This window comes from Enoplosus armatus, chromosome 5 (assembly GCF_043641665.1).
Source record: "Enoplosus armatus isolate fEnoArm2 chromosome 5, fEnoArm2.hap1, whole genome shotgun sequence".
Lineage (NCBI taxonomy): Eukaryota > Metazoa > Chordata > Actinopteri > Centrarchiformes > Enoplosidae > Enoplosus > Enoplosus armatus.
Window position 1 is genome coordinate 2,218,397 of NC_092184.1, and position 17,974 is coordinate 2,236,370.

General features: G+C 43.1%; 1 protein-coding gene across 4 annotated transcripts in view; it reads left to right on the forward strand.

Annotated features, from left to right (window-relative positions):
- The window catches only part of bcas3 (BCAS3 microtubule associated cell migration factor), a 303,021-nt gene that overhangs the window by 18,007 nt on the left and 267,040 nt on the right, over positions 1-17,974 (forward strand). For all 4 annotated transcript variants that reach the window (XM_070905817.1, XM_070905815.1, XM_070905818.1 and 1 more), the window contains exons 7-8: positions 15,648-15,755; positions 15,876-15,952. In XM_070905817.1, coding sequence (XP_070761918.1) covers positions 15,648-15,755; positions 15,876-15,952 — 185 coding nt within the window. The remainder of the gene's footprint in view (positions 1-15,647; positions 15,756-15,875; positions 15,953-17,974) is intronic.

Genomic DNA, 17,974 nt, shown 5'->3' on the forward strand with positions numbered 1-17,974 from the left:
GTCCTTCTTTCTTTTAACCAATATAGTCCTCCTTCGCCGTGCAGATTACTACTGGATGTGCTATTTCAGGGTTCTGGCTAATATAGATGGATATTCTCTGCAGATATCACGGTGGCCGTTGAGGCCATGGATACTCTGTTTTTTTTCCCGAAGGACTGCACAATCACTGGGCTTTTATCTGCTCCATGCCATGAATGTCACCACTGTCATTCACATCTCATACTTTTATTTTTTAAGAGGTCCATTTGCCAATTCCAAAGGCAGTGTTAACTAGTCGTACATTCTAAATTTCACCTTCCCTTTTGTAACATGTTTTTTTCCATTTGGAACAAATGTGTAATTTCTACTGTAGCAGGAATGTGACCGTGTCTTGTCTGCAGGAAAGAAATTACAAGACAAGTAACTTGTGTTCAGTCGCAGACATAAACAGACATGTTGGCTAAACTAGAAGCACATTGAGTATTTTATTTAGAGGATAGTCCACCTGTTTTTCTTTTCAGAAATATGCTACACAGGGTGTTTTTGTACGAACACCCTATTTCTAGTTGTTGCAGATAAGGTTGAAAATATCCCACATTAATGATGGAATGAAGTGATCTGTCTTTTGAAGCAATCCGGACTTTGCTTCTCCTTATTTCCCCAGATGCACTGGAAATCTCTGACAATGAGTTTATTCACTGTACAGAACATTCTCCAGTCTCAGCTTCTCAGATTTAAGGAATTGCTGCTTTTCTTTGTCTTATGTGATAGTCAGGTTGGGCTTCAGAAAATTGTGATTGTATTATTATTATTACTATTTTCTGACATTTTATAGACCAAACAATTAATCTATTAATTAAGGAAATAATCGGCAGAATAATTGCTAATGAAAATGATCATTAGTTGCAGCACTAGTTCACTCATAGTTTTCCTCTACCTGGCTACCTAACCAACCTCAGTATTTTATTGTTGTGTGCGTTATACACTGAACAAAGTTCATGAACTTCACGAGTCCATTTCATCACTGTGTATCTATCTTAAGAGCAGTTCAATATTATTGTAAATGTATCTGTTGTATTTTGCCTAATCTCCCTTTCATGCTGTATCTCACATGAGCTAGGTATTGACAAAACTGCCCTGTGCTGTCTGAACCATCGGGAGCTGTAGCTACTTAATGGAGCTGACTTTGTCTTTAAGGGAATGTTTAAGCGGTAGTCATTGTGTTGTCAGAAAATGTTAGCTTTTTTATACAGTACATTTTGGCTGATACTAATGAATTATATTATGGGTCTGGCAAAGTTTCTGAATAATTCATAATATATGACCAAGTGCCCATGGTTTTTCTATCCTCATAAAGGCTATTTTCTTTTAACTCTGCTAAATCAGTAAGAGGTTTTGCCTAAATCCAGTCAACTTAAAAACCTGTTTATGTTCATACAGAAATTAAATGTGACAATTTTATTGAGCAAGCTGGTCATTTTTATAGCCCAATTACCACTGCATAGTAGACAGATGGAGTTGAGTCTCTGTGTCTTTGCAGTCGCATTGTAGAAGCAGACCCAAAAGGTCCCTAACAGTTTAAAACTGTTCCTGTGTTAAATAGTTAGTTATTGGACAATCAAACCCAAGCATCTCATGTTAGCACAATAAATGTGCAAAAGGGCTTCAGACTTAATCCATCTCTCCATTTGCTATCTGTCAGAGGCATAAGACTGATGATATCTGTACAAGCTTATGTGCAGTGATTTCAATTTCCACTCTAGCATGACAAATGCGTATCTGGCTTATAATAATGGCATCAGCTTTTTCATGTGTACTTTCATGTTGCAAGTCATTGCTACACTATCTCAGCATATAAGTTTGGGTGCCACCTGTCACCCCCTGCCCATCACATTGGCAGTAAATGCCATGCAAAATCAGAAGTAAATGTACAGCAAACACAATTTCATACTATCTTTAAATCTGCTTAAAATCCTTAGAAATAAAATACATGTTTGCAAGCAACAAATTCCACTTAGCACGCACACACACACACACACACACACACACACACACACACACACACACACACTTTTGATGGCAAAAGCCCATTGTGGCACTAAGCCCTTGTGTTTCAGTGCATTTTCATGACGGGTTTTGCTCTGTGGACCGGATGTATCCATCTTCTAAAGTGTATTAAATGGAAATCATCAAGCATTCGTATAAAACGAGCCACCAGATTAAGGGGATTTGGAGAAGTGATGCTTTTTATCCACCATGAGGTTATGGTGTTCTTCACTGTCACATTGTGACCACCCACGGACACACACACACACACACACACACACACACACACACACACACACACATGCGCGCTCATGCTATCCAAGTCTACTGTATGTGTAGGGTAGATGTTTACCATCACTGACTAAGGAAAGTAATCCTGGTGTATGTAATTAATTTGTACTTTTACTGTCATCGTAGTTTGTTTTTTGAAGCTGTATGGATTATGTGTTCATGATGATCTCAGTGTTCAGGAAGGATGTCATACCAGAACAGAATCCACAGACTCTAGTGATCTTTTCCTTCTGGTCTCCAAAGTTTGTCTTCAATTTGTGGGCAGGAATGTCATGTTCTCCACTGAAAAAAAGGTTTCGATGTAATCGTTCCTGGGCCCTTTTGTCATGCCCCTGCGTGGAAATGAAAGTGGCGGTAATCTGGTCTTCCACTTCCCCCTTTTCATTGCCCCACACATACATACATACTTGTTCAGTGAATAGGCAGAGCGTGGTGGCTCAGGCTTCACTCTGGAGCGTTTATTTTGACTTCCATGTCTGTTTTATGTCTGACGAAAATGTGTTCTGCCTCGCCAGTTTTCCCCCCTTCAAATAGGAAGTCAGATTAAACTCAGTAGTATTGGAAGTGGTGCATATAAACACACCCGACAGGCTGAATGATTAGTAATGACTTTTCAAACCTTTACCACAACCCCATTCCCAAAACCAGGCCTCTATGGTCAAAGCAATTAATATTTTATTTTGCTAGAGTTTAAAATTCCCCTTTCCCTTTAAACTAAGTATATAGCGACACTAATGTAATTTTTTTCAGATGTTGGATGAAAGAAAGGAGCATTTACTTGGTTAAGTAACACTGGTGGTTCTATATTTATCCAGCGTCTCCAGAGTAAGAAAAAAGTCTAAAGTGGCCAAAAATGAAATGATGCATTTTTGGTCCTACTTTCAGGTTTAGGGGTAAAAACATTTTATCTTAGCTTTGGAAATTACTCCCATCTCTACCAACGTTTAGGAGAGTTCCAGAGGTGTCCTAAGCTGTTCGGAGCTGCTGGGAGATGGTGTTCAGGCAGAGATATGCTGTGTGGAGGTGAGATATTTATTGATGACAATGAGGTTATTAGGGCTGTAGGGATGGCGATGACAGGCTGACAGTCAGCCCATTTTTGTCCAGGCTGTGATGATCCCACAACCTTTTCTCTCGTGCCACCAGCAGGTTTACGTATTTTGTTCCGAGTGTAATGTCTCAGCAACTTTTGGGTTGATTGCCAGGAAAGTTTGTACACAGCGCAGAGGATGAATCTTAATGACTTTGGTTATCCCCTGACTTTTAATTTAATCATTTAAATTTTCACCTGTTCAGTGAAATACCTCAACTTCTACTTGACTTGATCGGCATGGTTCCCATAGGATTAATCCGAATGATGTAGGTGATCCCTTGATTTTTCCTACACGCCACCATTTGTTCTTTCAATGAGATTTCGCAACAAATATTGGAGACATTGCCATGAAATTTGGTAGACATTCATGTCTCCCTCAAATTGTAATAACTTTGGTGATCCTCTGACATTTTATTTAGCGCCGTCATCACATTAAAATTTGTCCAATACAAATTTGGTTTTTGACCAAATACTTGTACAACTCATGACTTTCCATCAGCCTCTGCTGTACTTTGGGTTAGTGCTTATTACCAAATGTTAGCATGCTAACCTGCTAAACTAAGATGATGAACATGATAAACATTAACATGTCATTGTGAGCATGTTAGCATACTGATGCTGTGCCAAAGTACAGCGTCACAGAGCTGCTAGCATTTCTGTAAATTCTTGTTTTGTCTTGTTTAGACTAATGTTTTACGAGATGCAAAGGTGCCTAAAGCAAGTGACTTATTGGTAAATTTATTTTGACATCATATTTTTTCATAAATAACCTAGATAGCGTAGCCACCTACATAAAAATGTTTCTATTGTCAGTGTTTCAATTTTACCATTGTCTAAACTCCAAACTGCAACTGTGAGGAAAACTACAATACGTCATCATAACTTCTACTTTGTGGGTGAGCGTGTCCTGAAACAGCGACATCAAAGTCTCTTGTAGGAGTCGGTGTAGATGTTTCCAGTCCTATGTTAATGTTAAGCATGATTCTTAGGAGTGGTTCTGAGATGTTTGATAATGTGGGCCCTGACTGAACTTAGTTTTTACCTTGTTCTCTGCCCACTCTCAGGAGGACACTATGATACTTGGATATGCTGTCAGGGATTCACCTTCCCTCTGGTATTTAGCATGCAGTCATCCTGTCATAGATTCACCTTCCCTCTGGTCCCCTAAGAGCATCTGCAGATTGCTGCTTTGATCAGCCCTTCTCGTGCAGACTGGAGGCCCATATAATTCAAGATCTATGGTGACAAGACAACCTGTGCCTTTACAGCTTGTAGAGATGTTAGGCCTTTTTCCATGAATGACTTTAACTGGTCATTAGCCAGTCAGACTTCTTGTGTCTTCTATCACAGTTGGTGGTCTCTAACTGATAAAATAACAGTTCTGTTCATCTCGCTTGGCTACAGAATGAGACTGGTGTAAAGGTAGAATTTCAGTTGTTCACTCATTGCACTGACATCCAATTTTTAGGGGAGCAATATGCCAGTAGGTGGGTGGGTGGGATTATTGAAAGTATCTTGAACGTCCAGTGGGTGGGGAGTTTTGTGTAAAGGCTGGAAAGTGAGTTGTGAGAACCATAATTCTTAGCACCTGATGAAAAAATAATGAAGTCACTCGCATTGTAACACATAAATGTTACATGTATCCTGGCTTCAAGCTGTCCTCTAGCTCATATCCTTCTGCGTAAGCAGATACAAGGCAAAGTTAACTCGTCACTGAAGAAAGAACTCCTCCATGACCAGATGTTTCTTGTGTCAAGTGCTTCCACTTAACTTGGACAGAAAATTGGCACACATGGGTAAAATTGGATCTAATGCAAGCTTTGGTTTGGATAATGAATATTAATATCCACTTCAGTGCTGTCAAAGGGAGTAGGAATACGCTGGATTTGTGGACTGCATATACATAAATTCCCATGTTGAATTTAATTTCATTGTTACACTATTTATTGATGGGTACTTCCTAAGGTTTTTTTTTACTCTTGTCTTACCCTTCTTTGTAACCAGTTCAGTCAGATTTAATGGGTTTTGTTTGCCATTTTTCTCGCTTTTAGCTGTAATGCGATGCTTTAAAATTGCTGCAGTTAAAAAGCTTGTAGTTAGTTCCCGGGGTCGAGCTGACGGTCCGCCGCAAGGTGAGCTACCGTCTGTCCCAGCCCCTGCCTCTCAGCGCCCCCTCGATGCTCTTAGCTGAGTGTCCCGTGGGGTCCAAAGCGTACAAAGCAGGCCTGGTCACCTGAATACCGCAGCTAGGAATAATGGAGTTGGACTCTGGTTCTATTTTGTGGGTTTTCTCTCTGAACTTGGGCCATGATTAAGAAGGACGGCAGGGGGCATTCGTATTGTTCCGCTAGAGGTCGAATTCTTGGACCATCGCATGACAGGCTAAAGCGAAAGCATTTTACCAAGAATGTTTTCATTAATCAAGAAGAGGTTCATAGACGATGAGATACCGTCGTATTTCCGACCATGAATTATGCCAACTAGCGTTCCGGCGGCCTTATTCCTATGACCTGGTGGGCAGCGTCCAGGAAACCAAAGTCTTCGATTTCCGGGGGGAGTATGGTTGCAAAGCTGAACTTAAAGGAACTGACGGAAGGGCACCACCAGGAGTGGAGTCTGCGGCTTAATTTGACTCAACACGGGAAACCTCACCCGGCCCAGACATGGAAAGGATTGACAGATTGATAGCTCTTTCTCAATTCTGTGGGTGGTGGTGCATAGCCGGTCTTAGTTGGTGGAGCAATTTGTCTAAGTCTAATAATGCGCTAACTAGTTATGCACTCCCGTGCGGTCGGTGTCCAACTTCTTAGATGGACGTGGTGTTCAGCCACACGAGATTGAGCAATAACAAGTCTGTGATGCCCTGATGGTGATGAGGGGGATCAGTGTGTGTCTACCCTTCTTCGAGTGGTGTAGGTAACCCGCTGAACCCCACTTGTGATAGGGATTGGGGATTGCAATTATTTCCCATGAACAAGGCGTGCTCAGGGAGGACAGAAACCTCCCATAGAGCAGAAAGGCAAAAGCTTGCTTACTCTCTTTCAGTATGAATACAGACCGTGAAAGCGGGATCTCATGATCCTTCTGACTTTTTGGGTTTCAAGCAGGAGGTGTCAGATCCAAGCTTTTGTTCAGCCGCGGGCACGGGCCCCACCATCCGACCTCCCTCCTCCGGCAGAGTGCCAGGGGCACGAAAGTCAGAGAGAAAAATACAGAGTCCACTCTTCCAGGGGCGGTGGCGTGTGGACTTTGTGTGGAAGCAGGTGCGGGCCTCGCCGACCTCGATCCTGCCTCCTGGTGCTCCAGCAGAGTGCCAGGGGCACTTAAGTCAGAGAGAAAAATACAGACACACTTCCAGGGGCAGTGGGGTTTCCATACAATTTCGGAAACCCAGTTTTCGGAAACATCTGCCTCCAGAGAAAAGCCCCGGTCACACTCTGGAACAGTTACCCGACCACAGGGGGACTGGAAGTCTGAGGTTTTCCCGGTCCCTTACTCTGGTTGTCAATTGTCAATTCTAGAGCTAATACATGCAAACGAGCGCTGACCTCTGGGGATGCATGCATTTATCACAGCCAAAATCCATGCAGGGTGCCTCTTGGGGTGCTCCGGTCGCTTTGGTGACTCTAGATAACCTTGAACCGATCTCATTCGCGTGTCTGCCCTATCAACTTTCGATGATACGTTCTGGTGACCACGGGTAACAGGGAATCAGGGTTCGATTCTGGAGAGGGAGCCTGAGAAGCGGCTACTACATCCAAGAAAGGCAGCAGACGTGCAAATTACCCACTCCCGACTTGGAGAGGTAGTGACGAAAAATAACAATACAGGCCCTGTAATCGGAATAAGTACACTTCCTTTAACGAGGATCCATTGGAGGGCAAGTCTATATATATAGCGTATCTTAACCTCCTAAGACCCAAGCTCTATCTTAATTTCTCTTTGCTATTTGGGCTTATTGGGACCTGATAAGTATAAAAACTAAGCATCATCCGTTGACATGATGTGGTTCTGCGTACGGGGACAATTTTGAATTTCCATATAAGCAGAATTAAGTATTATGGTATAACCCAAAATGTGATGTCCATGCATGTGGATGCCAGGTCTTAGGAGGTTAATATATAAACACTAAGAATGAGTCTGTACATGGACACACATACCCCCCACCCCACACACACACACAGGACAGCGTGTTCCCTAAATGCTGGCCATTATACTGTAGTATTATGGTATGTATGTATGTATGTATGTTATGTAGTAGTATGTAGTATTGCAGTATTAAACAGCGAAGGAAATGTATTTCTGGATTTCTAGCAGCTCTGTAGACATGGAACTGTGGTTGAACTTTTTACCCTAATTACTTTCCTACTTATGCCTGCGGCTTGCCGGAATCATTGTGGCTCCCTCCAGACCCCCAGCAGGCTCTGATGTGGCCAGCTTTTGTTTTGTATGGGGGAGGGGGCTGAGTTTGAGCTAAGAATGAGAGGAGTGGGAGTAAAAAAACAAAACAAATAACAGGAGGGAGTCGGGAAAGAATGTTGCAATACAGTTTTTCTTTTCCAGTTGTCATTGAATAGTAGATGCATATACGATGGCACACAGGACAACAGGTCCTTAAAGTGCTAAGAAAATGTAAACTTGAAAACGTGAATATTTATGGCAATACCATTCCTCTGAAGTTCCACAGTCTCCAGTTGGAGCATTAGAGTCTCATTCAGCAAAGCCAGACTTGACTTCCCAAACCAAGGTTGCATTTGTTTAGCTTTCCCCATCATGTAATTGTCGTTCATATTTGGGGAGCTTGTAAAACTTTGCACCAGTCGGAAATGTGGTGACGTCCCTTCCTTGTAAATGAATTTATTTTCCTGCTTTTTAATCCCTCCTCAGGCTTCTGTCTATGCTTTCCACAGCCACATGAAATCTTGTGGTTTTGATCCCCTGGTCTAGTTCATTCATAAAAAGATGTGTGCAGATTCTCTCAGCTAGAGGGAAAGTGCTTATGGAATAAGCGTAGCATTGATGTGAAAATTAAAATAACAGATGTCAACATGTTTCATCAAGGAGGAAGTACACAGACTAGATTGAAGATAATAAGGCAGGCACCATCCATAATGGTCCTCAATAACCACAGTAAACATCTAAAATTAAGACTCACACATGGTTGTAAAAGTCACATTAAACATTGTGTTGTTAGGAAGTTTTCCAAATCTGGTACAGTGCAGCGCAGTGGCAGAGTAGTAGGACAGAAACAGCCAGGATTTACTGTAGGGAGATGGATTCAGCAGGTGTGCCCTCTGGTTGCTTTACAGTGTAGCAATTAAGGATTAGAAAACTTTGGACTGTTGAGACCTTGACCCAAGCCAAGTCTAATAGTTTTCACTGTGGGTGACTTTACCATCTTAATGTCCCTTCCCTGGATGGTCACTGGTAAAGGGGGAGTGTGTTTGCACCTGCGGAAGTCCACCGCCAGCTCTTTGGTTATCCCTGCATTGATCTGGAGGCAGTTCCGCTGACAACAGTCCACAAAGCCCTGGGTCAGTTCTCTGTACTCCCTGTCGTCCCCATCTGTCATGAGGCCAGCGAGTCATTAAAGAACTTTTGCAGGTGGCAGTTATGTGTGAGTTGTGTGGGAAGTCTGCAGTATAGAGGGTGGAGAGGAAGGGAGCCAAGACTGTTCACTGCGGGGCCCCCGTGCTGCAGACAACAATGTTGGACTCACAGTCCCGAGTCCTTACATACTATGGTTGGTTGGTGAGGTAGTTCAGGATCCAGGCTATGAGGTGGTTGTCCACCCCTGTGAGCTCCAGTTTGTCCCTCAGAAGCACTGGCTGTGTGGTATTGAAGTCAAAAGAAAAAGAAATCAAAAGACACTATTCTCACAGTGCTTCCAGCCTTTTCCAGGTGAGAGGGGGATCTATGTAGGATGTCGATGACCGCGTCATCCACCCCAATGCCCAGTTGATAGGTGAAATGTAGGGGGTCCATTGATGGACTCAGCAGGGGGTGGAGATGGACAAGGACCAGGCTCTCCAGGGTCTTCATCAGGTGAGATGTCTGTGCCACCGGCCTGGAGCTGTTGAGGTCCTTGTAGGGTCTTTGGCACTGGTACCATGCAGGATGTTTTCCACAGCTGTGGCACTCTCCCCAGCTTCAGGCTCAGGTTGAAAATGTGCTCCACTATCCTGCACGCAGGTCTGCACAGTACGTTAGAAGTCTTAAAGTGATGCCATCCAGACTTGCAGCCTTTCTCACCTTGAGTGAGTTCTTTCCTCACCTGGTTTGTTGTTGGAGGTTGTGGATGGGGGTGCGGGGCATTGGACAGGAAATGCAGTGGATGTGCAGAGTGGCACTGAGCTGAATGTTGTGGGAAGGGGTAATAATACAGGGTGCTGATGAGCATCACAAAGTATTTCCCACACAGTTGTATCAGCACAGTCCTTCAAAGCCTCATCAGTCACGTTGGACCATCTTTTCACTGTGCGAGTGACAGCTGGCTGCCTTTGTACGAGAGATTTGTGCACAGGCAGGACGGAGAGGTGATGAGTTATATGCCTCCTTGGAGTTAGCATAAAATAAATTCAGTATTTTATTGTTCCTGGTGTAGTATGTAACATATTGAGTGAATGTGGGCGGTGCGGAAGACGGAGATGCATGATTAAAATCAGAAGGAGGAATAAGAAGGAATAAGGAGGGCACGCGGGTGCTGTGTCTGCAGCCTGCTTGTAACTGATTGGATAACATCACAGGCTGTGTCAGCGTTAGTACAGGGAGGAATTAACGCCGCTATCATGATAACATGCGAGAATTCCCTTGGTAGGTAGAATGGCCTCATGCTAACAGCTAACAGCTCAATGTCCTTACCGAAGAGTTGTTCCTTAATAGTGATGTTCCCAGACTTATGCCATCTATCATTAACAAATACTGCCAGCCCTCCTCCTTTCCTCTTACCGCTCTCCTTTGTCCTGTTCGCCCGCATCATCTGGAAACCATACAACCCAGCGCTTGTGTCCGGAGTTAGTGCGGTTAGCCATGTTACAGATGGCCTGTACCACAGCCATTTGGCAAAGACAGCCATGTTCGTGATTCTCTGACTTTTCATCTAGCGCCATTATCTGGTCAGAATTGCACCTGGGTTTATGACCAAATACTTTCAAAACTACTAACAGCCATAGCTGTATTTTGTGTTTAGTGCTAAGTAGCAAATGTTAGCCTGCTAACACGGAAAACTAATAATGGTTAACATGGTAAACATTACCTACCAACCTTCTACATGTTAACATGGTCACTGAGAGGACAATAGCATGCTGATGTCACATTTAGTTAAACAAAAGAAGCGGAACTTCTCTAATTAATTTACATTTTGTCTTAACACAAAGCTGCTGTACACGAACTTTGCCTAAATAAGATGATCTGACATTAGGAAAATGATTATTTAAATCACAAAATACCTAATTAGTAAACAAGCCTGAGAGTCTGCCAACTTGCTGGAGACACATTTTGACTTCAGTACTTAAGTGTGATACCCAGCCCAAGTCTATTTTAGTGTAAAGTTTAAGTTTTTTCAATACGTTTATAATGACATTACATCTTGCAACACCAGCTTAACTTAACGGAAGTGTAGTTTTTCTCTCTCTCATAGTGTTCCATTACCATCATGCATTTTGTGTGTTCTGTATCTGGCAGGGCCACTCCATTTTCTCCTTAATTTCTGGAATCGCTTCTTGTCCTATCAAAGGAAGTAAGCGAGCCAAGCCTCCTTTCCTCCATCTCCCTCATTTTGTATCCTTTCAGACCCAAGGGCCAGTTTGAGTAATAGTAATTGACACATTGATCTAATAGGGCCATCATAATAGGCCTGTTACTGAGCTGGGGAATGGTGCTCGGCGTCACCTTAACATGTGCAAGGACTGACATCCCGCCATGATCCATAATGATAATTGTGATTTAGCCTTGCTTTCAACCTACGCCCCAATGTCCCCGGCATCAGGAAATCTTATTACATCTGACCCTGCATTGCCTCCATTAGAACTGGGTCATTTGTTAAAATACTGAAAAAGCAAAACAATTGAACCCTGTGCCATTTTGATTCTATAATAGTGGGTTATCATTGTCCCTTTGAATCAATTCCAGAGGCCCATTTTTCGGGATAGAGCTTTGAATTGGATTGATCGGACTCTGATAATGCTGAAATCGATGATGCAGCCGCCTGAAAGTAAATTATCGTCGGGTGAAATTTTTGTATTAATCTTAATGCCTGTACTCTTTATTGGTAATGGCATCCGTGCTCGCAGCGCGAGGACCTTTGAAATGTTGGCGGAGACGCGAGACCATCAGGATGGAAAAATGAATCAGGGAAAACTTTTTTTTCTGTGGCACCTCTTTTATCTTCCCCAGTAAGCATTCACTAGGACTGGAAGAAGGAACGCACTTACACTAACATCCAAGCAGTGTCTCTCTCTCTCTCTCTCTCTCACTCACACACACACACACACACACACACACACCCCCACACAGAGTTTTATTTCTGGGCCTGGGCTAAGACTTCTGAGGGTTAACGTGGCGTTTCTGCTGTCCACAGGCCTGGGAAATATACAATAGCCACACTACTGTGTATCCGTACTTATAAATGTCTGTATATGTGTGAAAGTGTGATTGCACATGGGGCACATACACTCCCAGCAGATACATGAGCTAATCATCATCAGTTGTTGGCGATTGTTGCGGCAGTTACTTCATTTTGCATCTCTGGGTGTGTGTTCCTGCCTTTGTGTGCCTTCGGAAAAATGAATTGTGTGTCTAAGTGCCACCTCTGATAACTGCAACTTGTGTGTGTTAGCAGTGCTGGGTGATGGCTTTGTCACTGGGTGATGGAGTCCTGTTTGTGCCCATGTCAGCTGCAGCTTCGATTCACGGTCCTGCATCGGCTCAGAGTCGTAGATTCTTTGACAGCTGTGCACACAGTTTACAGACAGTGGTCCATGGGATTGTGTTGAAACCAGATTATTGTAGGTGGAGACTAAAGGCTCACTATGACTGGCTGTTTGCTGTAACGATAGTTACGTGGAAGGATTACCAACATAGGATTTTATGACATACCTTTTCTCTCAGTTAGATTGGTTGCTTCTGAGAAGAGGGGGGAATCAATGTTACTTTTTCAGTATTATGATATGCATTTTTTCTATTTTATTGACATTTTATGTCACATAATGACCATCTTTCTGCAGACATTGAAGTCTTCTAATGCATTAGTATAATCACTAAACAAAGAGAGGCTACCCTATCACTGCAGTAAGAGATTACAATAGGTACAACAGCCAATATTAAGTTGCTTGCTCAACATCTACCATTAAGTTCATAAGGCTATATTCCTAAATTTGACACTGCTATATAACCAATGCACTATGCACTGTGCCAGTCATGGTTTTCGTACTTCAGTAACATGCTAGATAGCATTAAAAGTTACACATCTAATATACCGGAACAGGCCATATACGCTCAAATTCTCTGAACTGTAGATTAAGGGCCTGATCTCTGTACCGTCTATACTCTTGAAAATATATTACTGGTCATGCTGTTTGTGGCAATTTTTGGGTAACAGGCAAGAAAACAATTAACAGGCCAGAAAGGTTTGTGAAACCCTGACTTAACTTTTGCTCTCTCAGTCCCAGAACCTGGTTCTCCTCAAGGACTCTAGTAAGATGCCCTCTCTCACAATACTCAACCAGGTGTAGTTCAGGCTCTTCCAACTTCAACTCTTCATTAGCCAGTACATACAGCGCAACTTCCACAAGCACCTGTCTGCAGACACTAACACTATTTGGCATTTGCTGCCATGTTGAAAGAAAGGCTTTAATACTTGAAAGGCGTGGCAAACACTGCACAAATACACAAAGACCACATCAAAACACCATGGAAACAAGGGTGGAAGAGGCGAGGGGTGAAAGGAAGGGGAAGAAAAAGCTGGAAAGACAGGCTGGTTACTCTATCATCAAGGTCCATTAAGAGCTTCCCCCATTGGAACACTTTGTCTTCGTTCAGACTGACAAAAGCATTGTGTCAAAAATGCAACATCCTTGTTCTTTTCAGTGAGACTGCTGCATTGGTGTAATGGGGTGGGGGGTGTCGCCGCAGAGTCATCTTGCAAAAGAAATGCAGGGATTGTTCAGCAAAAAGGTGTCCCACCCTCATTCTGTGAGTGTACATATGTAGGTCAAATATTTAGTTGCATTTGCTGTGTAGCAATGTGCTAAAAGGTTCAGTAAGCTTTAAACTAACTACTTTATTTGTATTTGTTGTAATTATGTGAAGAATGTGGGGGAAAAGAGCTTGAGAGAGAGGGTTTTAGCCATGCTAGCTATAATAATGGAAATTTCGGCTGGTCCACTTCTTTGGTCCACACTGAAATATCTCATCAACCATTGAATGGATTGCCATGAAAGTTTCTACAGACATTCAGGGTCCGCAGAGGATGAATCCTAATGAATCCTAAATTTGATGGTCCCCTAACTTTCCATCTTATGAAACTAATTACGTTCCCGCCCTCAACTGTACTTTGTGTTTAGTGCTAATTAGCAAATGTTAGCATATTAACATGCTAATCCAAGATGGTAAATGTGCTGAACATTGCAACAGCTAAACATCATGTTAATGTCGTTCATCATTGTGAAGATGTTAGCATGCTGACATTAGCATTTAGCTTAAAGCACTGCTGTGCCCAAGTACAGCCTCACAGTGCTGCTAGCCTGACTCTTAGTCTTGTTTTGACACATATCATTTTTCATGTGAACTGGGCCTTAAAACAAATTAAAACCCTCTGCTGGATGTGACTCACACCGCAGAGGTAAGTACTTCCAGGATCTTGACATGTTTGTGGTCAGTTCAAGATGTCTTTACTGTTCTGTTATACTCTAATATATATTCTAAAGTGGCAAATTTTCTTCACCGTTTGCCTTTGGTACTTAAACCCAGTGTGTGCATGTTTCAAAGTTTGGAATGGGAGAGGCAGATCTCTTTCCGCCATGAAGAAGAAATGGAGCCACAGCAATGATTGGGAAGGCAGACATACCTCGACACGGTAGAGTCAGTCAGTGGAATATGGTGTGCTGCAGGAATATACAACATGGCTGAGGTCGTCTGTGTCTTGTAGTGGATGAAAGCCTTCTCATTATGAGCTTGCCATTTGAATAATGTCTAGATTTCTCTCTGTGACTTGCCAATAGCTGTCCGCTGTTTAAACTTATCTCTTAATCATGTCTTGCACTGGCTCTTGTCTGCAGAAAACGGGTTTCCTCATTGATCAAGTTGTCAAATCAGCCTTACCTTACTCCCCAAGCTAACCTTCACAATCTAAATATAACCAATGCTAACGTGCAGGTGTATTTTGTTCTTTTACAACGTAATCCCTTTATAGTAATTCCACAGTTTAAGCATACATTGAGCTTCCTTGTAATTTTATCTGGCCAGAAACTGTCCATGCCGAGACTGATGAAGCATATAACTGCCCTCAGTATGCTAAATAGACAGTTCAAGTCCTATGGCTCAAGAAGCAAAACTAACACCATGTTTCACCCCTGTATCCTCAGCCAACACGGCACTGCAGGCCTTTCCAAGGGTGACACAGAATAGAGGACTCCCAGAGCAAGGGAAAGGGCACAGGGGACGGGTGGTGGTGGTGGTGGGAGGGGGGGGGGGGGTGGTCTTGCTTGATTCAGATTTATTTCCAAATTTTGGATAGGCTCTCTCATGTAACCGTCTTTTTTTTGCTGTGTTGATAGAAAGGCTTAAAAGAAGGGGCGAGCCCTTGTTGACAATGAGGACAGAGATTCAGAACAAATGTTACAAAAATCTTATTAGATTGTTGGTTTTAAAACAAGTTGCTGTGACTTACACCAAAAATGACCTCCTACAATTACAAGGCTTTTCATATTGGCATGTACCCACTTTGGGCTTTTGTGCGGCTTTTTAAGCAATACCTTAACACTAAATTTACTTTTTGGATTTATTGAAGTATATGTACAGTCACTTAATTACACTATGAACTGATTCTGGTCCCAGTCTAAAGAATGTGTGACCCCCCCCCCCCCCCCCCCCCCCCCCCCTCCAAATACAAGGCATCATCACATTCACTCTGATCTGCGTCAAGTGTCTGTGTCCTGCCCTGAAGATTTATCAATAGTACTTGAGTACTGCACAAAGTTTTCTGAGACTCGGCGTGATCCCTTGTTTTTTTTCTTTTCAGGACGAGCCCGCCCTACTGTTGCGCTGACCTGTATTCTCTACGGACAGGAGAAATGGTCAAATCAATTCAGTTCAAGACGCCCATCTATGATCTCCACTGCAACAAACAGTATGACTGTTGGATCAACTGAATAAAAAAAAACCAACAACAACTCAAGACCCTCATATTTTATGATACACTGCATGTTTCTTTTCATTCTATTAATGCACTATTTTCTCCCTCTTCAAGTATTCTTGCTGTGAGCCTACAAGAGAAGATTGCGGCATTTGACAGCTGCACCTTCACTAAGAAGTTCTTTGTCACAAGTAAGAAACTCTGCACACCACTGTTCACGGGCACCCTAATTGAAAATAAATACAGTAATTTATGTTGTAGTATCATACCTGTTTTTGAGGAGCTTCTTTTGTGTACATGAACCTATTTTCAGTGGCTTTTTTATTTTTTTTTATTTTTAAAAAAAATATATTTTAGGGGTATTTAAACTCTGTTTTTCTGACCTGCTATTTGGTTCCCGTTGGGTCAAACCCCAATGTTCTGTAACGACACATCAACATTGCCTAACACGATCAGCGAGTCAGTCACACTGGCATCACACAAGCCAAACAAACACAAAGCAGATCCTTGGCTATAATGCAACCAGCCACCAAGGCCTGCTGTAGTCGCTGCGGTTCTCTTGCATCGGGACTGAACTGCTTTTATCAAAACATGATGTGAGGCCCTCCATTTGAAGCTTAAGACAGGAAAACTGTTTACAACACCAGCTCTTGCATCCTCCTGGCTGTACCTGCCATGTCTGCTCAAGGAGGCCGTGAAGGAAAGGCCAGACTGTATTACAAGGCCATTGCTGTCCACTTAAGTCATTGACTGGAGTAAACTGACCTTACTGGCTGGCTTTAATGTGTCTCCTCTTTGTCTGCCTGCCTTCCCTATCAGTGTCTGGGCCACAGGAAACCAAACATGCTCAATAGTTATTAATGGTTTCTGAATGCAGGGGCCTCCTCTTCGTAACGTTGTTTGGTCTGTTTGGGCCGTAAAAGCAGTAAACAGAGGGTCCTGTGATGTGCACAGCTCTGCTTTGGATGACCCATTCTATCATTGTATGTCCGTGTCTTCTCCATGGATGTGATGGTGGACATGTCATGTTTCTATGAGCACTTGAGGCTCGCCCCGTGTTTACGTTCCTGCTTTTCATTCAAGTGGTGTGTGCGCAGCGTTAGCTCGGCCTCAGTCACCACCAGCAAGAGACTGTCTTTCGTTTATGTTCATGGTAACTCCACAGCCTCGTCTAGCTTTTCTGAGTGGAACAAATCACAATGATCATGGTCCGGGACCACTGTGTTTCTTTTCGAGGCTGCTGATTGTACATCAGTGCCATGTAATATTTACAACGATTTCTTTGAAGCAGACTTTGAAGAGATTTCCTGTCTCACACAAAATGTAACTGTGAGGACTTTTTAAACTGCAAAATGAAGTGAGGGACACACGTCCACGTCCACTGCTGTCAGGATGTAATTTTGCAGTTCTGATGTGGGGCAATTACTAAAGAGTGAGAAGTGGGATCATAGATTGTAAAAGGTGTATGAGAGCAGTGCAGCAGTTTGTGGTATGACTGTGCAGTGTGTTACTGCAGAGAAGGGCGGCACAAAACTAGAATAGCAGCGCATTTCTATGACTGTGCACAAAACACTCTCTTGAATTCATTGTACCGGCTTCAATTCAACGGAGTATGATACTTAAGCGAGAGGCTGGTGCTAGTGTGACCATACCTTTGGCCCGCCGCTGGGGGTTGGACGCTGATGTGGTTCCACTGCTCCGTGGGAATGACAACAAAGTCAAACAAGACCTGCGGGATGAGGCTGGACCCACAACTGACATTGGGTCCACGGCACCACCTGAGGCAGGGCCTGCTGCCGCACCAGATGATGGGAAAGGAAGCGAAGTAAACGCTGGGGCCAGGCCGTAATTGCTCTTGCTAATTATCCAGGCCCCAGAATTATTTGACGCTCTCCCCTTTTTGCAACTTAAGGTCGCTCCCGAAATGGAATCAGTTTGTGCGCGTATACCATCATGTTCAGCTTCTCGTACTTCAACTCACAGTCTAAGAGCTACAAGTTTTGAACAGTTATTTGTTGGACGAGGGCTTTCATTCACCATGTTTCCCACCACAGCTTCCTGCTTTCACAACACTCACCACAACACCACACAGGTGTGTGGTACGGTTTGACTAATTAGACCTCTGTAAATTGTACTTGTGCAAAGCAGTTTCTATGTCTGGCCCTTGGGGCTCGTTGGTTGATGAAAATAATCCAACCTTTTCCTTCACCAGT